This window comes from Coregonus clupeaformis, chromosome 37, assembly GCF_020615455.1.
Source record: "Coregonus clupeaformis isolate EN_2021a chromosome 37, ASM2061545v1, whole genome shotgun sequence".
Lineage (NCBI taxonomy): Eukaryota > Metazoa > Chordata > Actinopteri > Salmoniformes > Salmonidae > Coregonus > Coregonus clupeaformis.
Window position 1 is genome coordinate 10,166,844 of NC_059228.1, and position 24,556 is coordinate 10,191,399.

General features: G+C 44.0%; 2 protein-coding genes across 4 annotated transcripts in view; one reads left to right on the forward strand and one right to left on the reverse strand.

Moving 5' to 3' along the window:
* plekhh2 (pleckstrin homology domain containing, family H (with MyTH4 domain) member 2) overlaps nucleotides 1-4,104 on the reverse strand; it is a 50,430-nt gene extending 46,326 nt beyond the window's left edge. For both annotated transcript variants that reach the window (XM_045211534.1, XM_045211533.1), the window contains exon 1: nucleotides 3,936-4,104. The gene's annotated coding sequence lies outside the window, so the exon portion shown is untranslated. The remainder of the gene's footprint in view (nucleotides 1-3,935) is intronic.
* Nucleotides 4,105-4,313: 209 nt separating this feature from the next.
* The window catches only part of thada (THADA armadillo repeat containing), a 114,279-nt gene continuing 94,036 nt past the window's right edge, over nucleotides 4,314-24,556 (forward strand). The window contains exons 1-11 of one of the 2 annotated variants that reach the window (XM_045211535.1): nucleotides 4,314-4,453; nucleotides 5,550-5,629; nucleotides 5,728-5,837; nucleotides 14,715-14,848; nucleotides 15,145-15,299; nucleotides 15,409-15,441; nucleotides 15,565-15,613; nucleotides 15,848-16,041; nucleotides 16,383-16,477; nucleotides 16,651-16,874; nucleotides 18,505-19,223. In XM_045211535.1, coding sequence (XP_045067470.1) covers nucleotides 5,557-5,629; nucleotides 5,728-5,837; nucleotides 14,715-14,848; nucleotides 15,145-15,299; nucleotides 15,409-15,441; nucleotides 15,565-15,613; nucleotides 15,848-16,041; nucleotides 16,383-16,477; nucleotides 16,651-16,874; nucleotides 18,505-19,223 — 1,786 coding nt within the window. In that variant the 5' untranslated portion in view covers nucleotides 4,314-4,453; nucleotides 5,550-5,556. The remainder of the gene's footprint in view (nucleotides 4,454-5,549; nucleotides 5,630-5,727; nucleotides 5,838-14,714; nucleotides 14,849-15,144; nucleotides 15,300-15,408; nucleotides 15,442-15,564; nucleotides 15,614-15,847; nucleotides 16,042-16,382; nucleotides 16,478-16,650; nucleotides 16,875-18,504; nucleotides 19,224-24,556) is intronic. The other variant, XM_041866187.2, reaches the window with a different exon arrangement.

Consider the following 24,556-nt stretch of genomic DNA (forward strand, 5'->3'; position numbering starts at 1 on the left):
ATTTGCATTTTAATGAGGGAAATAAGTATTTGACCCCCTCTCAATCAGAAAGATTTCTGCTCCCAGGTGTCTTTTATACAGGTAACGAGCTGAGATTAGGAGCACACTCTTAAAGGGAGTGCTCCTAATCTCAGTTTGTTACCTGTATAAAAGACACCTGTCCACAGAAGCAATCCATCAATCAGATTCCAAACTCTCCACCATGGCCAAGACCAAAGAGCTCTCCAAGGATGTCAGGGACAAGATTGTAGACCTACACAAGGCTGGAATGGGCTACAAGACCATCGCCAAGCAGCTTGGTGAGAAGGTGACAACAGTTGGTGTGATTATTCGCAAATGGAAGAAACATAAAAGAACTGTCAATCTCCCTCGGCCTGGGGCTCCATGCAAGATCTCACCTCGTGGAGTTGCAATGATAATGAGAACGGTGAGGAATCAGCCCAGAACTACACGGGAGGATCTTGTCAATGATCTCAAGGCAGCTGGGACCATAGTGACCAAGAAAACAATTGGTAACACACTACGCCGTGAAGGACTGAAATCCTGCAGCGCCCGCAATGTCCCCCTGCCCAAGAAAGCACATATACAGGCCCGTCTGAAGTTAGCCAATGAACATCTGAATGATTCAGAAGAGAACTGGGTGAAAGTGTTGTGGTTAGATGAGACCAAAATCGAGCTCTTTGGCATCAACTCAACTCGCCGTGTTTGGAGGAGGAGGAATGCTGCCTATGACCCCAAGAACACCATCCCCACCGGGTGTTTTTCTGCTAAGGGGACAGGACAACTTCAGTGCATCAAAGGGACGATGGATGGGGCCATGTACCGTCAAATCTTGGGTGAGAACCTCCTTCCCTCAGCCAGGGCATTGAAAATGGGTCGTGGATGGGTATTCCAGCATGACAATGACCCAAAAAACACGGCCAAAGCAACAATGGAGTGGCTCAAGAAGAAGCACATTAAGGTCCTGGAGTGGCCTAGCCAGTCTCCAGACCTTAATCCCATAGACAATCTGTGGAGGGAGCTGAAGGTTCGAGTTGCCAAACGTCAGGCTCGAATCCATAATGACTTGGAGAAGATCTGCAAAGAGGAGTGGGACAAAATCCCTCCTGAGATGTGTGCAAACCTGGTGGCCAACTACAAGAAACGTCTGACCTCTGTGATTGCCAACAAGGGTTTTGCCACCAAGTACTAAGTCATGTTTTTCAGAGAGGTCAAATACTTATTTCCCTCATTAAAATGCAAATCAATTTATAACATTTTTTACATGCGTTTTTCTGGATTTTTTTATTTTTTATTCTGTCTCTCACTGTTCAAATAAACCTACCATTAAAATTATAGACTGATCATGTCTTTGTCAGTGGGCAAACATACAAAATCAGCAGGGGATCAAATATTTTTTTCCCTCACTGTACTGAGGTCTTGTTCATAGTTTTCAGTTAGAGATCTAGTGCTTACATCGATCCAAGACGTCATTGTAGAATGTTCTCCGTACGGCAACGTCTTTTATTTAAAGTATCATGTAATAACATTTATGGAAATAACATTAGTCGTTTGAAGTTCTCTATGGCACTGTGTTGACTATCTAATGATTGTGTACAATCATTGTGTATTGGATTGTGGATTGTGTATTATTATATTGGATCTATAGGGAATCCTACAGTAAGTCAGAAAACACTAGCAAAACCAATTTAAAAACTTCAAAAATGTAAGAACGTTGAAGTGACTTAATTAGATAGTCTCATACATTCACAGATCATGTCAAATCACTTTTGTTTTAGGGTATTTAAACCAATTTTGCTTTGTAGCTTTAGTGATATACAGTGCATTCAGAAAGTATTCACACCCCTTTACTTTTTCCATATTTTGTTGTGTTACAGCCTGCAATTTTTATTGATTAAATTGATATTTGTGTCACTGATCTAAACACAATACCCCATAATGTCAAAGTGGAATTTAGTTTTTTGAAAAGTATTCAACCCATTTGTTATGGCAAGCCTAAATAAGTTCAGGAGTAAAAATGTGCTTAATAAGTTGCATGGATTCGGTGTTCAATAATAATGTTTAACATGATTTTTGAATGACTACCCCCATCTCTGTACCGCACACATACAATTATCTGTAAGGTCTCTCAATCAAGTAGTGAAATCCAAGCACAGATTCAACCACAAAGACATGGGGGGTTTTTCAATGCCTCGCAAAGAAGGGCACCGATTGGTAGATGTGTACAAATAAAAAAAGATGCTGAATATCACTTTGAGCATGATGACGTTATTAATTAAGCCTTGGATGGTGTATCAATACACCCAGTCACTACACAAATACAGGCATCCTTCCTAACTCAGTTGCCGGAGAGGAAGGAAACTGCTCAGGGATTTCACCATGAGGCAAATGGTGATTTTAAAACAGCTACAGAGTTTAATGGTTGCGATATGAGAAAACGGAGGATGGATCAACAACATTGTAGTTACTCCAGAATACTAACCTAAATGACAGAGTGAAAAGAAGGAAGCCTGTACAGAATAAAAATATTCCAAAACATGTTTGCAACAAGGCACTAAAGTAATCCTGCAAAAAATGTGGCAAAGAAATGAACTTTTTGTCCTGAATACAAAGCGTTATGTTTGGGGCAAATCCAACACAACACATCACTGAGTACCACTCTTCATATTTTCAAGCATGGTGGTGGCTGCATCATGTTATGGGTATGCTTGTCATCTGCAAGGTTTTTTTGGGGGGTTAAAAATAAATGGAATACAGCTATAAGCACAGGCAAAATCCTAGAGGAAACCCTGGTTCAGTCTGCTTCCCACCAGACACTGGGAGATGAATTCACCTTTCAGCAGGACAATAACCTAAAACACAAGGCCAAATCTACACTGGAGTTGCTTTTTTTTTTAAACCCTTTTTCTCCCCAATTGGTTGTTACAGTCTTGTCCCATCGCTGCAACTCCTTTACGGACTCGGGAGAGACTACGGTCAAGAGCCACGCGTCCTCCGAAACACGACCCTGCCAAGCTGCACTGCTTCTTGACACAATGCTCGCTTGTCAGAGGAAACACAGTCCAGCTGGTGACCGAAGTCAGCTTGCACCCAGCCCGCCACAAGGAGTCACTAGATGGGACAAGGAAATCCCGGCCTGCCAAACCTTCCCCTAACCCTGACGACGCTGGGTCAATTGTGCGCGGCTCATGGGTTTCCAGGTCATGGCCGGCTGTGACACAGCCTGGGATCGAACCCGGGTCTGTAGCGATGCAGTGCCTTAGACCGCTGCACTACTCGGGAGGCCTACACTGGAGTTGCTTACCAAGAATACATAGAATGTTCTTTAGTGGCTCTAGTTAGTTTTGGCTTGAAAATCAATGGCAAGACTTGATAATGGGTGTCTAGCAATGATCAACAATCAACTTGACAGAGCGTGAAGAATTTTTAAATGAATAATGGGGAAATATTGTACAATGCAGGTGTGTAAAGCTCTTAGAGAGTTACCCAAAAGACTCACAGCTGTAATCGCCGCCAAATGTGCTTCTACAAAGTATTGATTTAGGGGTGTGAATACTTATGTAAATGACATATTTCTGTATTTCATTTTCAATACATTTGCTAACATTTCTAGAAACATGTTTTCACTTTGTCATTATGGGGTATTGTTTGTTGATGGGTGCGAAAAAAATCAGGCTGTAAAACAACAAAATGTGTAATAAGTCTTGGGGTATAAATACTTTCTGAAGGCACTGTATATTTGTCTGTCATTATGCTGCTCTATACACAAGATTGTGATCATTAAAATAAATAGATGTCAAAACTGCATTCCTACAGTACAGTTCTACAATGCCAGATATAGTTAGGGAGCAAATGACACTCAGATTGATAGCTCTCCCTCCATCTCTCCAATAAAGAGAAAAAGGCATCAATATTCTTCTACATTCTTGTCTTACCCTGAAAATGGTTGACGAAAGACAGACGGTGAGAGAGATGTTACTCCATTTCAGTTATTCCATCCATATTCCACTTGTTGTTCATGTCGTATTATCCTAATTACGGAATAAAATCGAATAGTTTTTTTTCCTTTCCTAAACTTTTCATTTCAGCACTAAGTTGAAAGAGGGCTGGCTCTGGCTCGAAGGCGTGTTTTCCAACAAAAACTTCGTCCAATCGAATGTTGTAAAGGCGTGGCCATGTAGATTAAATACGTAATATATACAATATGATCGACATATATTTCAACCAATGAACGCCAACAATTTTCTCTGACAGAATTATTGGCCAATAAGAGCATCCTCAGGGCGGGCTTATGGAAACTCCGGAATTGACGTTATACACGTGTAGCATGATGGTGGCTAGCAGCAGCTGAGAGAAGCCACAGAAAATATTATTTGTGATACCAGGTTGTTAATTGCAATTTTGCATGTTTATTAAAAAGTCCTTACCTAAACGTGAAATCACTCAAATTCTGGTGAGTGGGTCTTTTACGCTACATTAGCTGTAGTTGCTTCCCCTCTTTTTGCATGCTAACGTATAACGTTACCTCTAGGTCATGGGTAACGTTAACTTATATGTATGTTTCATTGATCATCATTTAGCTAGCTATGTATGATATCTTCAGACAGTTTTTTAAAAGTCAGCATATATAACACGTTACGGAAAAGTATAGCTATACATGTCTTGCAATTATGAAGACGTAGCTAGCAAGCTAGCTAGTTGTGCTGCGTTCATAACCATGTGGGAAGGTGGTAATTCCAAGTTGTGAAGTGTTAAATACCAGTAGGATGCATTCATGTGCTTTGTTTGAACTCGTTGAGAAACGCCGATTGTCTAATGGTCAACAAGCTGCGTCAACCATAAAGTAAAAGTACAGCTGTCATGCTCGTAAACAAATGATAGTGTTCAAAAAACATATTAATAGAATTATTTTTATAAATAATGTTTTGTTGCATTTAACTGCCGAAAATGCTGTTATTGAGAGTTTCCTTAGTAGTTTACGTCGGAGGTCAGCATGTGGGAGAAGTCGGAGCTCGTGATGTGGCGCAGCGGTCTAAGGCACTGCATCTCAGTGCTAGAGGCGTCACTACAGACCCTGGTTCGATTCCAGGCTGTATCACAATGTGGTTGGGAGTCCCATATGGCGGCGCTTAATTGGCCCAGAGTCGTCCGGGGTAGGCCGTCATTGTAAATAAGAATTTGTTCTTAACTGACTTGCCTAGTTAAATAAGGGTAAAATAAAAGATGCGTTTCCCACTAATAATTACCAGTTGGATGGGTGTGAAAGTGGATTTTTCCCATTCGTATGTGGTAAATACCACCTTCCCACTTGGTTATGAACACAGCATTATTCACTAGGATATTCGCTCTAGAAAGTGTGTGGGTGCGGTTCCAATGTATGGTAGTGGTCACCAATCCTGTCCCTGTAGAGCTACATCCAGGGTGTGCACTGTGCTGGCTTTTGTTTCAACCCAACACTACCACACCTGATTGAACTTCTCAACAGAGCTTCAACAGTAGAACTTATGTAGCTAGATGTTGTTTAACGCTTCACCTGGCTGTCCTGTCAGGGGAGTCATGGTGACAAAGAAGAAAACTGTGAAAGTGGAGGCTGTGGTCTTGGACAAGGACAGGCTTGACAAGTTGATAGGTGAGAGGATGGAATTTGTGGTAGCTACTGATTATTGTAAGTGTGGTGGTGGTTTTTCTGCTGTGTAAAGTGATTATCTGTGTGTGTGTGTGTTTCAGCGTCTCTCTCTGTGGATGGAGGAGATGAAGTGATCAGACAGCTAGCCCAGACCTTGCAGGACTGTCTGGCGTTGACTGACCCAGTGCAGCAGATCCAACTGGTCAAGAAGGTTGGTGTCCATTCTCACTCTCATTACCTCAACTAACTGATAGTGTTTGGTATTTTAGATTTGGGTCACACCTATGATCGGGACGATAACAATATTGCGATGCTCGTTAGTATCGTGGCAAGGAAACAAAACACAAAGCGGATTTAACTTATTTAGGAAAACAGCCGAAATGTTGTAAACAGACATCATTATCAAGTCACATTTATCCAATCAAATGTTATTTGTCACATGCTTCATAAACAACAGGTGTAACAATGCAGATAAAAAAAGATGAATAACAAAAAAATAATACCACGAGGAATAAATACACAATGAGTAACGATAGCTTGGCTATATACACAGCGTACCAGTACCGAGTCAAGGTGCAGGGGTACAAGGTAATGGAGCTTGATATGTACAGTGCATTCAGAAAGTAATCAGACCCAACACTACCACTTTTTCCACATTTTGTTACATCCTAATTCTAAAATTGATTAAATAAATGTTTTTCCTCATCAATCTACACACAATACCCCATAATGACAAAGCGAAAACAGGTTTTTAGTAATTGTTGCTATTTTATTACAAATAAAAAAACAGAAATACCTTATTTACATGAATATTCAGACCTTTTGCTATGAGACTCGAAATTGAGCTCTGGTGCATCCTGTTTTCATTGATCATCCTTGGGATGTTTCTACAACTTGATTGGAGTCTACCTGTGATAAATTCAATTGATTGGACATGATTCGGAAAGGCACACACCTGTCTATATAAGGTCCCACAGTTGACAGTGCATGTCAGAGCAAAAACCAAGCCATGAGGTCGAAGGAATTGTCCGTAGAGCTCCTAGACAGGATTGTGTCGAGGCACAGATCTGGGGAAGGGTACCAAAACATTTCTGCAGTATTGAAGGTCCCCAAGAATACAGTGGCCTCCATCATTCTTAAATGGAAGAAGTTTGGAACCACCAAGACTCTTCCTAGAGATGGCTGCCCGGCCAAACTGAGCAATCGGGGGAGAAGGGCCTTGGTCAGGGAGGTGACCAAGAACCCAATGGTCCCTCTGAGGAGATGGGGAAACCTTCCAGAAGGACAACCGTCTCTGCAGCACCCCACCAATCAGGCCTTTATGGTAGAGTGGCCAGACGGAAGCCACTCCTCAGTAAAAGGCACATGACAGCCCGCTTGGAGTTTGCCGAAAAGCACCTAAAGGACTCTGACCATGTGAAACCAGATTCTCTGTCAGAGGAAGGCCCTACAAATTGCCAGACTCCAACCACCCTCGTCATAGACTGCTCTCTCTGGTACCGCATGGCAAGCAGTACCGGAGCGCCGAGTCTAGGTCCAAAAGTCTTCTTAACAGCTTCTACCCCCAAGCCATAAGACTGCTGAACAGCTAATCATGGCTACCTGGACACTGATGCTACTCGCTGTTTATTATCTATGCATAGTCACTTTACCCCTACCTACATGTACATATTACCTCAATTACGTCAACTAACCTGTACCCCTGCACATTGACTCTGTACCGGTACCCCCTGTATATAGAATTGTTATTGTTATGTTATTGTTGCTCTTTTTTTTTTACTTTATATTTACTAAATAAATTATTCTTAACTCTTATTTTTCTTAACTGCATTGTTGGTTAAAGGCTTGTAAGTAAGCACTTCACGGTAAGGTCTACACCTGTTGTATTCGGCGCATGTGACAAATACAATTTGATTTGATGAAACCAAGATTGAACTCTTTGACCTGAATGCCAAGCGTCAAGTCTGGAGGAAACCTGGCACCCTACGGTGAAGCATGGTGGTGGCAGCCTCCTTGCTCGCACACGCTTTTTCAGTTCTGCCTACACATTTTCTATAGGATTGAGGTCAGGGCTTTGTGATGGCCACTCCAATACCTTGACTTTGTTGTCCTTAAGCCATTTTGCCACAACTTTGGAAGTATGCTTGGGGTCATTGTCCATTTGGAAGACCCATTTGCGACCAAGCTTTAACTTCCTGACTGATGTCTTGAGATGTTGCTTCAATATATCCACATCATTTTCCTTCCTCATGATGCAATCTATTTTGTGTAGTGCACCAGTCCCTCCTGCAGCAAAGCACCCCCACAGCATGATACTGCCACCCCCGTGCTTCACGGTTGGGATGGTGTTCTTCGGCTTGCAAGCTTTCCCCTTTTTCCTCCAAACATAAGAATGGTCATTATGGCCAAACAGTTTTATTTTTGTTTCATCAGACCAGAGGACATTTCTCCAAAAAGTACGATCTTTGTCCCCATGTGCAGTTGCAAACCGTATTCTGGCTTTTTTATGGCGGTTTTGGAGCAGTGGCTTCTTCCTTGCTGAGCGGCCTTTCAGGTTATGTCGATATAGGACTCGTTTTACTGTGGATAGAGATACTTTTGTACCTGTTTCCTGCAGCATCTTCACAAGGTCCTTTGCTGTTGTTCTGGGATTTATTTGCACTTTTTGCACCAAAGTACGTTCATCTCTAGGAGACAGAAAGCGTCTCCTTCCTGAGCGGGATGACGACTGCGTGGTCCCATGGTGTTTATACTTGCGTACTATTGTTTGTACAGATGAACGTGGTACCTTCAGGCGTTTGGAAATTGCTCCCAAGGATGAATCAGACTTTTGGAGGTCTACAATGTTCTTTCTGAGGTCTTGGCTGATTTTCTTTAGATTTTCCCATGATGTCAAGCAAAGAGGCACTGAGTTTGAAGGTAGGCCTTGAAATACATCCACAGGTACACCTCCAATTGACTCAAATTATGTCAATTTGCCTATCAGAAGCTTCTAAAGCCATGACATCATTTTCTGGATTTTTCCAAGCTGTTTATAGGCACAGTCAACTTAGTGTATGTAAACTTCTGACCCACTGGAATTGTGATACAGTGAATTATAAGTGAAATAATCTGTCTTTAAACAATTGTTGGTAAATTACTTGTGTCATTCACAAATTAATGTCCTAACTGACTTGCCAAAACTATAGTTTGATAAAAAAATATATTTGTGGAGTGGTTGAAAAACAAGTTATAATGACTCCAACCTAAGTGTATGTAAACTTCCGACTTCAACTGTAGGTAGGTATAAAGTCACTAGGCAAAAAAGTGGGATTCAAATTGATTTAATTGTCATCTTTTGTCAACGATCTACACAAAATACTCTGTCAAAGTGGAAGAAAAATTCCAACATTTGTAAAAGATTAGATAAGTGTTCAACCCCCTGAGTCAATACATGTAATCACCTTTTGCAGAAATTACAGCTTTTAGTCTTTCTGGGTATCTCTTAAGAGCTTTCCACACCTGCATTGTGCAACATTTGCCCATTATTCTTTTCAAAATTCTTCAAGCTCTGTCAGATTGGTTGTTGATCATTGCTAGACAACCATTTTCAGGTCTTGCGCTAGATTTTCAAGCAGATTTAAGTAATAACTGTAACTAGGCCACTCAGGAACCTTCACTGTCTTCTTGATAAGCAATTCCAGTGTAGATTTGGTCTTGTGTTTTAGGTTATTTTCCAGCTGAAAGGTGAATTAATCTCCCAGTGTCTGGTGGAAAGCAGACTGAACCAGGTTTTCCTCTAGGATTTTCCTGTGCTTAACTCCAATCCGTTTCTTTTTTATCCTGAATAACTCCCCAGTCCTTAGCGATTACCAGTATACCCATAACATGATGCAGCCACCACTATGCTTGAAAATATGGAGAGTGGTACTCGGTAATGTGTTGTATTGATTTTGCCCCAAACAACATAAGACTTTAGTATTCAGGTCAAAAAGTGAATTGCTTTGCCACATTATTTTGCAGTATTACTTTAGTGCCTTGTTGTAAACAGGATGCATGTTTTGTAATATATTTTTTTCTACAGGCTTCCTTCTTTTCACTTTGTCAATTAGGTTACTATTGTGGAGTAACTACAATGTTGTTGATCGCTGCTCAGATAATTGTATGTGTGACGTACAGAGATGAGGTAATCATTAAAAAATCATGTTAAACACTATTCTTGCACAGAGTGAGTCCATGCAACTTATGTGACTTGTTAAGCACATTGAATACTTATTGACTCAAGACATTCCAGCTTTTCCTTTTTTATTCAAAATGTGTAAAAAGATAATTCCACTTTGTACATTATGTGGTATTGTGTTTAGGCCAGTGACAAACATATCTCAATTTAATCAATTTTACATTCAGGCTGTAACAACAAAATGTGGAAAGAGTCAAGGGGTGTGAATACTTTCTTTAGGCACTGTAACTATACTGAACAAAAATATAAACGCAACATGTCAAGTGTTTGTCCGATGTTTCATGAGCTGAAATAAAAGATCCCAGAAATGTTCCATATGCACAAGAAGCTTATTTCTATAAAATGTTGTGCATACATTTGTTTACATCCCTGTTAGTGAGCATTTCTCCATTGCCAAGATAATCCATCCACCTGACAGGTGTTGCATATCAAGAAGCTGATTAAACAGTAAGTTCATTACACAGGTACACCTTGTGCTGGGGACAATAAAAGGCCTCTTTAAAATGTGTAGTTTTGTCACACAATACAATGCCACAGATGTCTCAAGTGTTGAGGGAGCGTGCAATTGACATGCTGACTGCAGGAATGTCCACCAGAGCTGTTGCCAGAGAATTGAATGTTCATTTCTCTACCATAAGCCTCCAACGTTGTTTTAGAGAACGTCCAACCGGCCTCACAACCGCAGGCCACGTGTATGGTGTTGTCTGGGCGAGCGGTTTGCTGATGTCAACGTTGTGAACAGAGTGCCCCATGGTGGCGGTGGGGTTATGGTATGGGCAGGCAAAAGCTACGAACAACAAACAATTGCATTTTATCAATGGCAATTTGAATGCACAGCGATAGTGACGAGATCCTGAGGCCCATTGTCGTGCCATCCATCTGCCGCATCACCTCATGTTTTAACATGATAATGTACAGCCCCATGTCGCAAGGATCTGTACAGAATTCCTGGAAGCTGAAAATGTCCCAATTCTTCCATGGCCTGCTTACTCACCAGACATGTCACCCATTGAGCATGTCTGGGATGCTCTGGATCGACGTGTACGACAGCATGTTCCAGTTTCCGCCAATATCCAGGAACTTTGCACAGCCATTGAAGAGGAGTGGGACAACATTCCACAGGCCACAATCAACAGCCTGATCAACTCTATGCGAAGGAGATGTCGCGCTGCATGAGGCAAATGGTGGTCACACCGGTTACTGACTGGTTTTCTGATCCACTCCCTTACCTTTTTTTTAAGGTATCTTTGACCAATAGATGCATACAGTGGGGAGAACAAGTATTTGATACACTGCCAATTTTTTGCAAGTTTTCCTACTTACAAAGCATATAGAGGTCTGTAATTTTTATCATAGGTACACTTCAACTGTGAGAGACGGAATCTAAAACAAAAATCCAGAAAATCACATTGAATGATTTTTAAGTAATTAATTTGCATTTTATTGCATGACATAAGTATTTGATCACCTACCAACCAGTAAGAATTCCAGCTCTCACAGACCTGTTAGTTTTTCCTTAAGAAGCCCTCCTGTTCTCCACTCATTACCTGTATTAACTGCACCTGTTTGAACTCATTACCTGTATAAAAGACACCTGTCCACACACTCAATCAAACAGACTCCAACCTCTCCACAATGGCCAAGACCAGAGAGCTGTGTAAGGACATCAGGGATAAAATTGTAGACCTGCACAAGGCTGGGATGGGCTACAGGACAATAGGCAAGCAGCTTGGTGAGAAGGCAACAACTGTTGCTGCTATTATTAGAAAATTGAAGAAGTTCAAGATGACGGTCAATCACCCTCGGTCTGGGGCTCCATGCAAGATCTCACCTCGTGGGGCATCAATGATCATGAGGAAGGTGAGGGATCAGCCCAGAACTACACGGCAGGACCTGGTCAATGACCTGAAGAGAGCTGGGACCACAGTCTCAAAGAAAACCATTAGTAACACACTATGCCGTCATGGATTAAAATCCTGCAGAGCACGCAAGGTCCCCCTGCTCAAGCCAGCGCATGTCCAGGCCCGTCTGAAGTTTGCCAATGACCATCTGGATGATCCAGAGGAGGAATGGGAGAAGGTAATGTGGTCTGATGAGACAAAAATATAGCTTTTTGGTCTAAACTCCACTCGCCGTGTTTGGAGGAAGAAGGATGAGTACAACCCCAAGAACACCATCCCAACCGTGAAGCATGGAGGTGGAAACATCATTCTTTGGGGATGCTTTTCTGCAAAGGGGACAGGACGACTGCACCGTACTGAGGGGAGGATGGATGGGGCCATGTATCGTGATATCTTGGCCAACAACAACCTTCCCTCAGTAAGAGCATTGAAGATGGGTCGTGGCTGGGTCTTCCAGCATGACAACGACCTGAAACACACAGCCAGGGCAACTAAGGAGTGGCTCCGTATGAAGCATCTCAAGGTCCTGGAGTGGCCTAGCCAGTCTCCAGACCTGAACCCAATATAAAATCTTTGGAGGGAGCTGAAAGTCCGTATTGCCCAGCGACAGCCCCGAAACCTGAAGGATCTGGAGAAGGTCTGTATGGAGGAGTGGGCCAAAATTACATTTACATTTTAGTCATTTAGCAGACGCTCTTATCCAGAGCGACTTACAGTTAGTGAATACATATTTTTTTAATACTGGCCCCCCGTGGGAATCGAACCCACAACCCTGGCGTTGCAAACGCCATGCTCTATCAACTGAGCTACATCCCTGCCGGCCATTCCCTCCCCTACCCTGGACAACGCTGGGCCAATTGTGCGCCGCCCATGAGTCTCCCGGTCGCGGCCGGCTGCGACAGAGCCTGGATTCGAACCAGGATCTCTAGTGGCACAGTTAGCACTGCGATGCAGTGCCTTAGACCACTGCGCCACTCAGGAGCCCAAACCTGGTCAAGACCTACAGGAAACGTATGATCTCTGTAATTGCAAACAAAGGTTTCTGTACCAAATATTAAGTTCTGCTTTTCTGATTTATCAAATACTTATGTCATGCAATAAAATGCAAATTAATTACTTAAAAATCATACAATGTGATTTTCTGGATTTATCTTTTAGATTCCATCTCTGGATTTTTCTTTTAGATTCCATCTCTCACAGTTGAAGTGTACCTATGATAAAAATTACAGACCTCTACATGCTTTGTATGTAGGAAAACCTGCAAAATGTATCAAATACTTGTTCTCCCCACTGTATCTGTATTCCCAGTCATGTGAAATCCATAGATTTGTCCCTAATGAATTTATTTCAACTGACTGGTTTCCTTTATATGAACTGTAACTCAGTAAAATATTTGAAATTGTTGCATGTTGCATTTTTATTCAGTATATTTAGCAGTCTTATGGCTTGGGGGTAGACGCTGTTCAGGGTCCTTTTTGTTCCAGACTTGGTGCATCAGTACCGCTTGCTGTGCTGTGTCAGAGAAAACAGTTTATGACTTGGGTGGCTGGAGTCTGACAATTTTTAGGGCCTTCTTCTGATTCCGCCTAGTATGGAGTTCCTGGATGGCAGGGAGCTCAGCCCCAGTGAGGTACGCACTACCCTCTTTAGTGCCTTGCGGTCAGATGCCAAGCAGTTGCCATACCAAGCGGTGATGCAGCCAGTCAAGATGTTCTCAATGGTGCAGCTGTATAACTTTTTGAGGATCTGAGGGCCCATGCTAAATCTTTTCAGCCTCCTGAGGGGGAAGAGGCATTGTCGTGCCTTCTTCACGACTGTGTTGGTGTGTGTGGACCATGATAATTCATTAGTGATGTGGACACCAAGGAACTTGAAGCTCTTGACCCGCTCAACTACAGCTCTGTCGATGAGGATGGGGGCGTGCTCGGCCCTCTGTTTCCTGTAGTCCACGATCAGCTCCTTTTTGTCTTGCTGACGTTGAGGTCACTGCCAGGTCACTGACCACCTATAGGCTGTCTCATGGTCGTCGGTGATCAGGCCAACCACCGTCAGCAAACTTAATGATGGTGTTGGAGTCGTGCACATCCACACAGTCGTGGGTGAACAGGAAGGGACTAAGCATGCACCCCCATGTTGAGGGTCAGCGTGGCAGATGTGTTGTTGCCTACCCTCGCCACCTGGGGGCGAACTGTCAGGAAGACCAGGATCCAGTTGCATAGGGAGGTGTTCAGTCCCATGGTCCTGAGCTTGGTGATGAACTTGAAGGGCACTATGGTGTTGAACGCTGAGTTAAAGTCAATAAACAGCATTCTCAAATAGGTGTTCCTCTTGTCCAGGTGGGAGAGGGCAGTATGGAGCGGAATAGATTCCGTCATCTGTGGATCTGTTGGGGAGGTATTTCTTTATTTTCTAAGCTATAGCACACAATATTTTACATACAGACGGTTTTTAAAGGACCAAATAGGTCTGCTTTGTGTTTTAATTTTTGCCATGGAAAAAATATTGCAATACTGGTATCGTCACAGCCCAAGTCACTCCTCTGGTGCTCTGTGGGTTGGGTTGACATAAACATGCAGAGATGAGAGAACGTCAACTGTCTGGCTTGGGAGAACGTCAACTGTCTGGCTTGGGAGAACGTCAACTGTCTGGCTTGGGAGAACGTCAACTGTCTGGCTTGGGAGAACGTCAACTGTCTGGCTTGGGAGAACGTCAACTGTCTGGCTTGGGAGAACGTCAACTCGACCTGCACTGCAACAGAGAAGACACCAATATTGAGATGAGACTGTCAACTTAAACCATAAGTCCTACATGACACAGAACATTAGGCCTACAATACTGTATCTCTATGCCGGGACAAAAAACAACAACTGTCATCCAATTAACTCCTGCACATATGTTTTCATCTCACCACGTTTGCCAACCCCTCCCAGGTTCTCCTGGCTGGTCTAATGTCAGTGTGTGTCTCCAGGCAGGATCTCAGTTGGAGCTGCTGAGTGAGGAGGAAACTTCCCATGGGCCTCTCCTCCAGGCTTGTCTGCACACCCTGGCCCTCATCTACACCTCCCTGTTGGCCAAGAACCCCCTCCGTAGGGCCAGCGCCAGGTACACCTCTCCTCACCACCTCTTCCTCAGTCTCTGGCCCTGGAGAGCTACAGGGTGTGCAGGCTTTTGTTCCAGCCCAGCACAACCACAACTGATTCAACTATGCAACTGCTGATCCACACCTTAATGAGTTGAACAGGTGTGTTAGTGCTGGGTTGGAAGTGGAACAGAAGCCTACACATTCAGGACCAAGGATTGTGAACACTGCTCTACTGTTTTAAAAAAAGTAGACTAGCAAACGTTATAGAATCGCTACAATAACGTAAACACTGAATCTACATGTTCTCTCTCTGCAGTGCCCTTAGCTCTGTACCAGACTGGCTGCAGGAGCAGACTGTCAGCTGTCTGTCCGTGTGTCTGTCAGACTGTCTGTCCACTGTGGGCTCAGACCACACCTCATACCCACACATGATAGACTCTATCACATCCTGCCTAGATGCCTTCCCTCTCGGTACATATGGAACCTCCTCATTTAGACTGTCTCTTGTGTTTGGTATAATTTGAATAAGATACACTTTATCCATAGTTCATTATATACCGAATGCTCTATTGCATTTCAGGTGAGAGGTGTATACACGGTCTGCTAGCAGAGGGTGAGTGATTTGTTTATCTTCAGGTTTTTATCAAACCTGCTCAGGATGGTGAGCTCAAACACAGAAACATAGTTAATTGATGTCTTTGGGATAATATGCCTCTCCTTCTGTTCTTCTCTCCAGTGTTACAGTTCCTCCATAAGGCCTTGAGTGAATACCTCCAACTAAACAGGTAAGACAGCCTGTGCTTCTAAATCCTGGTCCTCGTGACCCACAGCACGGCAGGCCTTTGTTCGAGAACGGTACTAAAACACCCGATTCAACTAATACAGGACTTCATTAGTTGATTTAGTGCTGGGCTAAAACAAAAGCCTGCACCCACCCACAAGTATCAGGATTGAAAAATGTGTAGCGTGTGGCCTCTTACTGACTGGTGTGTGTTTGTCGCCCCCTGCTGTCTCCTCAGTGGTCTAGCAGGTCGCCATGTGGTCCAGGCCCAGCTCATGCACTCGTGTCTGGCTGCGGTCAAGGCCTCCATGCTGGTGGTGCAGAGGTCCCAGGAGCTCATCAGTGCCGCCCTACAGGCTGTCCAACCTCACTGCACCCTGCAGCTGACCCTCAGTGGCCTACTGGATTGCTACACACACATTCTCACAGATGGTGAGGACCATGTTACACCAGGGGTTTATTCACTAGGAACCAAACGGAAGCCAACAGAACGAAACGTGGAGGGACCGACCTGAATTTTTCCAATAGGAACTCTCGTTTTTGTTGCAAAACATTGTCCGTTTGGAGTAAACAGTTTCTGTTTTGCAAAACGTTTTGCAACTGTTTGCTATGGCTTGGTCTGAATGAATACACCCCTGGTTACTCAACATCAGCTCATAAAGTCTGGGCACTGAGCATGTAAGTAATGAGTGGGCTCCCCCCGACTCTTTCCATATATCTCTCTCCTTATCTCCCCTCTCTGTCTCGTCTGTTCTCTCTTTCCCATCCGCTAGAGGAGTTTCTACAGTCTGTCCAGAGCACGGCTGGCATGGCAGTGGTCCTGCTGACCAGATCTGTCATGGGGAGTGGAGATCAAATGGCCGAAGTGGTGAGTGACCACTACACCCAATACACTCACAAATACCCTGAATGATTCCATTTGCATTGGATTATTTTTGGTTGTTCAGTGATACTAGTAATGGGCATGATGTTGAATTATGGAACTTTTTGTCTGTGTCTCTTTCTGTATGTTTTTCTGTCTCTGTCCATCTGCCTGTCCAGGTGTCAGGTCTCCTGCAAGGTTCAGAGCAGAGTGGTGAGTGCGCCCCCGTGTGGCTGAGACAGAGCTGTATGGGGCTGTATGACAGTGGTCGTCCCGCGGGGGTGTCCCTCTACCTGTGTCATGGGGCCCTGGCTATGCTAAACTGGAGAGGGACAACCCAGGGGCCACAGAGGGAACAGCTGTTGCTGCTGGTTCCCCACATACTGCTGGCGCTGGACACCAGGTTAGCGACACATATGCACGCAGGAGCTAGCACGCTGACACGCCGCACAGACACGCACATGTACAGTGAGGGAAAAAGTATTTGATCCCCTACTGATTTTGTACGTTTGCCCACTGACAAAGACATGATCAGTATATAATTTTAATGGTAGGTTTATTTGAAGAGTGAGAGACAGAATAACAAACAAAAAATCCAGAAAAACGCATGTAAAAAATGTTATAAATTGATTTGCATTTTAATGAGGGAAATAAGTATTTGACCCCTCTGCAAAACATGACTTAGTACTTGGTGTCAAAACCCTTGTTGGCAATCATAGAGGTCAGACGTTTCTTGTAGTTGGCCACCAGGTTTGCACAAATCTCAGGAGGGATTTTGTTCCACTCCTCTTTGCAGATCTTCTCCAAGTCATTAAGGTTTCGAGGCTGACGTTTGGCAACTCGAACCTTCAGCTCCCTCCACAGATTTTCTATGGGATTAAGGTCTGGAGACTGGCTAGGCCACTCCAGGACCTTAATGTGCTTCTTCTTGAGCCACTCCTTTGTTGCCTTGGCCATGTGTTTTGGGTCATTGTCATGCTGGAATAACCATCCACGACCCATTTTCAATGTCCTGGCTGAGGGAAGGAGGTTCTCACCCACGATTTGACGGTACATGGCCCCGTCCATCGTCCCTTTGATGCGGTGAAGTTGTCCTGTCCCCTTAGCAGAAAAACATCCCCAAAGCATAATGTTTCCACCTCCATGTTTGACGGTGGGGATGGTGTTCTTGGGGTCATAGGCAGCATTCCTCCTCCTCCAAACACGACGAGTTGAGTTGATGCCAAAGAGCTCGATTTTGGTCTCATCTGACCACAACACTTTCACCCAGTTCTCCTCTGAATCATTCAGATGTTCATTGGCAAACTTCAGACGGGCCTGTAAATGTGCTTTCTTGAGCAGGGGGACCTTGCGGGCGCTGCAGGATTTCAGTCCTTCACGGCGTAGTGTGTTACCAATTGATTTCTTGGTGACTATGGTCCCAGCTGCCTTGAGATCATTGACAAGCTCCTCCTGTGTAGTTCTGGGCTGATTCCTCACCATTCTCATGATCATTGCAACTCCACGAGGTGAGATCTTGCATGGAGCCCCAGGCCGAGGGAGATTGACAGTTATTTTGTGTTTCTTCCATTTGCGTATAATCGCACCAACTGTTGTCACCTTCTCACCAAGCTGCTTGGCGATGGTCTTGTAGCCCATTCCAGCCTTGTGTAGGTCTACAATCTTGTCCCTGACATCCTTGGAGAGCTCTTTGGTCTTGGCCATTGTGGAGAGTTTGGAATCTGATTGATTGATTTGCTTCTGTGGACAGGTGTCTTTTATACAGGTAACAAGCTGAGATTAGGAGCACTCCCTTTAAGAGTGTGCTCCTAATCTCAGCTCGTTACCTGTATAAAAGACCCCTGGGAGCCAGAAATCGTTCTGATTGAGAGGGGGTCAAATACTTTTTTCCCTCACTGTATGCACACAAACACACGCTTGTGCGATTACTTCCACCCAAATGGTTGTCATTTTGGTTGACTATTGTTCAGTCTGTGTCCATCTCTCTCTCTGTGTGTGTGTCTGCATGCGTACACGTATGTGTGTGTTTGTAGTATAAAGGAGTCCAGCACAGCCATGGTGGTAGCCCGCGTGCTGACCCTGTGGAGCGGAGCCGCCTTGGACAGCCTGCAGGGTGGGCAGTCCTCTCCACCAGACCTGCTTCACGACTCCCTCCGCGGGGGTTCAGAGCTCCAGGGGCACCTGCTGGAGCACGTCTACACCCACTGGGAGCACCCCTTGGATGGGGTCCGCCACCAGACCCGCGCCCTCTTCAAGAACCTCCTCCTCCTGCACCAGCACAGCAACCCTCTAGCCCTTTCTGACCCCCATAGGGACCCATACATCACCCAGCTAACCCACAACCTGCTGGGCCTGGAGTGGCACCAGAGAGGGAAGTATGGCTCTCTGGCCTGCCTGGTGGAGCTCCTAGGGGCAGGGTACCTGTTGGCTCTGGACCCCCAGCTGCCCTCACGTCTCCTGGGCTTGATGGGGGACCAGACACTGGCACCTTACGCTAGCGACCTGCTAGAGAGGCTGTTTGTCAGTCACAAGGCCCAGCTGGTTGAGGAAGGTGGCACAGGGGGCACAGAGGCGGGCATGGAGAGGTGGCACCAGACCTGGGTGACCCCCCTGCTTCAGGTGCTGTGTAGAGCCAGGCTGGACCAGACCACCTATATCCTGGACTATTTCCTTCCCAAGCTTCTGCGCTGCTCCCCCTCCAGTCTGGCCCACATGGTACAGGCCCTACAGGACACACCACCCTGCAGCGCAGGTAGATATAAATGTACACGCACACAATCATGCATACATACCAGGGTCGCGTTAACGCAGGATTCTGCGTTTTTCATGCAGATGGGGAAAAAATATCTTGCAGCGTTTTGTAAGTGCAGATATAAAATGCTTCTTATTGTAAATTCTACTCGGCTGCAGTCAGGGTTAACTCCAAATCAGGAATGTAAAAGGACTAATTTCGTGATTCAGTTGCACTTCTCCACTCAGATTAAATATATTTGCTCTCATCATTGTAGTTTTTCTCCCGTAGCAAGTTAAAATGCAATTACAGTACCAGTCAAAGGTTTGGACACCTACTCATTCAAGGGTTTTTCTTTATTTGTACTATTTTCTACATTGTAGAATAATAGTGAAGACATCAAAACTATGAAAAAACACATGGAATCATGTAGTAACCAAAATATTAGTGTTAAAATAGCCACCCTTTGCCTTCATGACAGCTTTGCACACGCTTGGCATTCTCTCAACCAGCTTCACCTGGAATGCTTTTACAACAGTCTTGAAGGAGTTTCCACATACAATGGGGGAAAAAGTATTTAGTCAGCCTTCAATTGTGCAAGTTCTCCCACTTAAAAAGATGAGAGAGGCCTGTAATTTTCATCATAGGTACGCGTCAACTATGACAGACAAAATGAGAAAAAAAATCCAGAAAATCACATTGTAGGATTTTTAATGAATTTATTTGCAAATTATGGTGGAAAATAAGTATTTGGTCAATAACAAAAGTTTCTCAATACTTTGTTATATACCCTTTGTTGGCAATGACACAGGTCAAACGTTTTCTGTAAGTCTTCACAAGGTTTTCACACACTGTTGCTGGTATTTTGGCCCATTCCTCCATGCAGATCTCCTCTAGAGCAGTGATGTTTTGGGGCTGTCGCTGGGCAACGCAGACTTTCAATTCCCTCCAAAGATTTTCTATGGGGTTGAGATCTGGAGACTGGCTAGGCCACTCCAGGACCTTGAAATGCTTCTTACGAAGCCACTCCTTCGTTGCCCGGGCGGTGTGTTTGGGATCATTGTCATGCTGAAAGACCCAGCCACGTTTCATCTTCAATGCCCTTGCTGATGGAAGGAAAATTCTCACGATACATGGCCCCATTCATTCTTTCCTTTACACGGATCAGTCGTCCTGGTCCCTTTGCAGAAAAACAGCCCCAAAGCATGATGTTTCCACCCCCATGCTTCACAGTAGGTATGGTGTTCTTTGGATGCAACTCAGCATTCTTTGTCCTCCAAACACGACAAATTGAGTTTTTACCAAAAAGTTCTATTTTGGTTTCATCTGACCATATGACATTCTCCCAGTCTTCTTCTGGATCATCCAAATGCACTCTAGCAAACTTCAGACGGGCCTGGACATGTACTGGCTTAAGCAGGGGACACGTCTGGCACTGCAGGATTTGAGTCCCTGGCGGCGTAGTGTGTTACTGATGGTAGGCTTTGTTACTTTGGTCCCAGCTCTCTGCAGGTCATTCACTAGGTCCCCCCGTGTGGTTCTGAGATTTTTGCTCACCGTTCTTGTGATCATTTTGACCCCACGGGGTGAGATCTTGCGTGGAGCCCCAGATCGAGGGAGATTATCAGTGGTCTTGTATGTCTTCCATTTCCTAATAATTGCTCCCACAGTTGATTTCTTCAAACCAAGCTGCTTACCTATTGCAGATTCAGTCTTCCCAGCCTGGTGCAGGTCTACAATTTTGTTTCTAGTGTCCTTTGACAGCTCTTTGGTCTTGGCCATAGTGGAGTTTGGAGTGTGACTGTTTGAGGTTGTGGACAGGTGTCTTTTATACTGATAACAAGTTCAAACAGGTGCCATTAATACAGGTAACGAGTGGAGGACAGAGGAGCCTCTTAAAGAAGAAGTTACAGTTCTGTGAGAGCCAGAAATCTTGCTTGTTTGTAGGTGACCAAATACTTATTTTCCACCATAATTTGCAAATAAATTCATTAAAAATCCTACAATGTGATTTTCTGGAATTTTTTTCTCAATTTGTCTGTCATAGTTGACCTGTACCTATGATGAAAATTACAGGCCTCTCTCATCTTTTTAAGTGGGAGAACTTGCACAATTGGTGGCTGACTAAATACTTTTTTTCCCCACTGTATGCTGACCACTTGTTGGCTGATTTTCCTTAACTCTGCGGTCCGACTCATCCCAAACCATCTCAATTGGATTGATCGGGGGATTGTGGAGGCCAGGTCATCTGATGCAGCATTCCTTCACTCTCCTTCTTGGTCAAATAGCCCTTATATAGCCTGGTGGTGTGTTGAGTCATTGTCCTGTTGAAAAACAAATGATAGTCCCACTAAGCCCAAACCAGATGGATGGCGTATTGCTGCAGAATGCTGTGGTAGCCATGCTGGTTAAGTGTGCCTTGAATTCTAAATAAATCACAAACAATGTCACCAGCAAAGCACCCCCACACAATAACACCTCCTCCTCCTCCATGCTTTACGGTGGGAACTACACATGTGGAGATCACAAAGACACGGCGGTTGGAACCAAAAATATCCAGACCAAATAACACATTTCCACCGGTCTAATGTCCATTGCTCGTGTTTCTTGGCCCAAGCGGGTCTCTTCTTCTTATTCGTGTCCTTTAGTAGTGGTTTCTTTGCAGCAATTCGACCATGAAGACCTGATTCACACAGTCCCCTATGAACAGTTGATGTTGAGATGTGTCTGTTACTTGAACTCTGTGAAGCTTTTATTTGGGCTGCAATTTCTGAGGCTGGTAAATCTATTTATCCTCTGCAGCAGAGGTAACTCTGGGTCTTCCATTGCTGTGGCGGTCCTTATGAGAGCCAGTTTCATCATAGCGCTTGATGGTTTTTGCGACTGCACTTGAAAAAACTTTCAAAGTTCTTGATATGTTCAGTGTTGACTGACCTTCATGTCTTAAAGTAATGATGGACTGTTGTTTCTCTTTGCTTATTTGAGCTGTTCTTGCCATAATATGGACTTGGTCTTTTACCAAATAGGGCTATATTCTGTATACCCCCCTACCTTGTCACAACACAACTGATTGGCTCAAACACATTAAGAAGGAAAGAAATTCCATAAATCAACTTTTATGAAGGCACACCTGTTAATTGAAATCCATTCCAGGTGACTACCTCATGAAGCTGGTTGAGAGAATGCCAAGAGTGTGCAAAGCTGTCATCAAGGCAAATGGTGGCTACTTTGAAGAATCTCAAATATAAAATATATTTTGATTTGTTTAACACATTTTTGGTTACTACATGATTCCATTGGTGTTATTTCATAGTTTTGATGTCTTCACTATTATTCTACAATGTAAAAATAAAGAAAAACCCTTGAATGAGTAGGTGTGTTCAAACTTTTGACTGGTAGTGTAACTATAAGCAAAACATTAGGAAATGTAGCTGGCTAAATTCTTTCTATGGTAAACATTAGAAATATGACGGCCATGCATAGTTTTTGCAAAAAATACCTTTGTTTTTCATTAAGTACATTTATGTATGGCTGGTAGCCAAATAGCATTGCACATCTGATGAAAAAGATTTTCTGTGCTAATGTATTTTGTGTGAAGGAAAACTAGTTGCACGCCCCTTCACTCTGTTGAAGACAAAAAACATTGACTGTCAGTATGAAATGCAGCTGAAGTGGTTTAAATGTAATTATAGTTTTTGTTTTCTTTCACGATATGACAATGCAATTGAATTACATTTAGCACTAAACAATAACTTGACAGACATGAATTTGCACAAAATTCAAGAAACCCGTTTTCGCTTTGTCATTATGGGGTATTGTGTTTAGATTGCTGAGGAATTTTTATTTATTTAATCCATTTTAGAATAAGGCTGTAACGTAACAAAATGTAACGTAACAAAATACAGAAATACCTTAAATAAGTTTTCAGACCCATTGCTATGAGACTCGAAATTGAGCTCCAGTGCATCCTGTTTCCATTGATCATCCTTGATGTTTCTACAACTTGGAGTCCACCTGTGGTAAATTCAATTGATTGGACATGATTTGGAAAGACACACACCTGTCTATATAAGTTCCCACAGTTGACAGTGCATGTCAGAGCAAAAACCAAGCCATGAGGTCGAAGGAATTGTCCGTAGAGCTCCGAGACGACAGGATTGTGTCGGCACAGATCTGGGGAAGGGTACCAAAACATTTCTGCTGCATTGAAGGTCCCCAAGAACACAGTGGCCTCCATGATTCTTAAATGGAAGAAGTTTGGAACCACAAAGACACTTCCTAGAGCTGGCCGCCCGGCCAAACTGAGCAATCGGGGGAGAAGGTCCTTGGTCAGGGAGGTGACCAAGAACCAGATGGTCACTCTGAAAGAGCTCCTGAGTTCCTCTGTGGAGATGGGAGAACCTTCCAGAAGGACAACCATCTCTGCAGCACTCCACCAATCAGGCCTTTATGGTAGAGTGGCCTGACGGAAGCCACTCCTCATTAAAAGGCACATGAAGACGCTTAGAGATTGCCAAAAGGCACCTAAAGACTCAGACCATGCGAAACAAGATTCTCTGGTCTGATGAAACCAAGATTGAACTCTTTGGCCTGAATGCCAAGCGTCATGTCTGGAGGAAACCTGGCTCCATCCCTGCTGTGAAGCATGGTGGTGGCAGCATCATGCTGTGGGAATGTTTTTCAGCGGCAGAGACTGGGAGACTCGTCAGGGTCGAGGGGAAAGATGAACGGAGCAAAGTACAGAGAGATCCTTGATGAAGACCTGCTCCAGAGCACTCAGGACCTCAGACTGGGTTGAAGGTTCACCTTCCAAAAGAACAACGACACTAAGCACACAGCCAAGACAACGCAGGAGAGGCTTCGGAACAAGTCTCTGAATGTCCTTGAGTGGCCCAGCCAGAGCCCGGACTTGAACCCGATCGAACATCTCTGGAGAGACCTGAAAAGAGCTGTGCAGCGACGCTCCCCATCCAACCTGACAGAGCTTGAGAGGATCTGCAAAGAACAATGGGAGAAACTCCCCAAATACAGAGGACTTGAGGCTGTAATCGCTGCCAAAGGTGCTTCAACAAAGTACTGAGTAAAGGGTCTGAATACTTATGTAAACATTTCTACCTAACTGTTTTTGCTTTGTCATATAAATAAATAATATGCCATTTAGCAGACGCTTTTATCCAAAGTGACTTAGTCATGCGTGCATACATTTTTGTGTATGGGTGGTCCCGGGGATCGAACCCACTACCCTGGTGTTACAAGCGCCGTGCTCTACCAGCTGAGCTACAGAGGACACACATTATGGGGTATTGTGTGTCGATAGATTCGTTTTTTTATTTATTTAATCCATTTAAGAATTT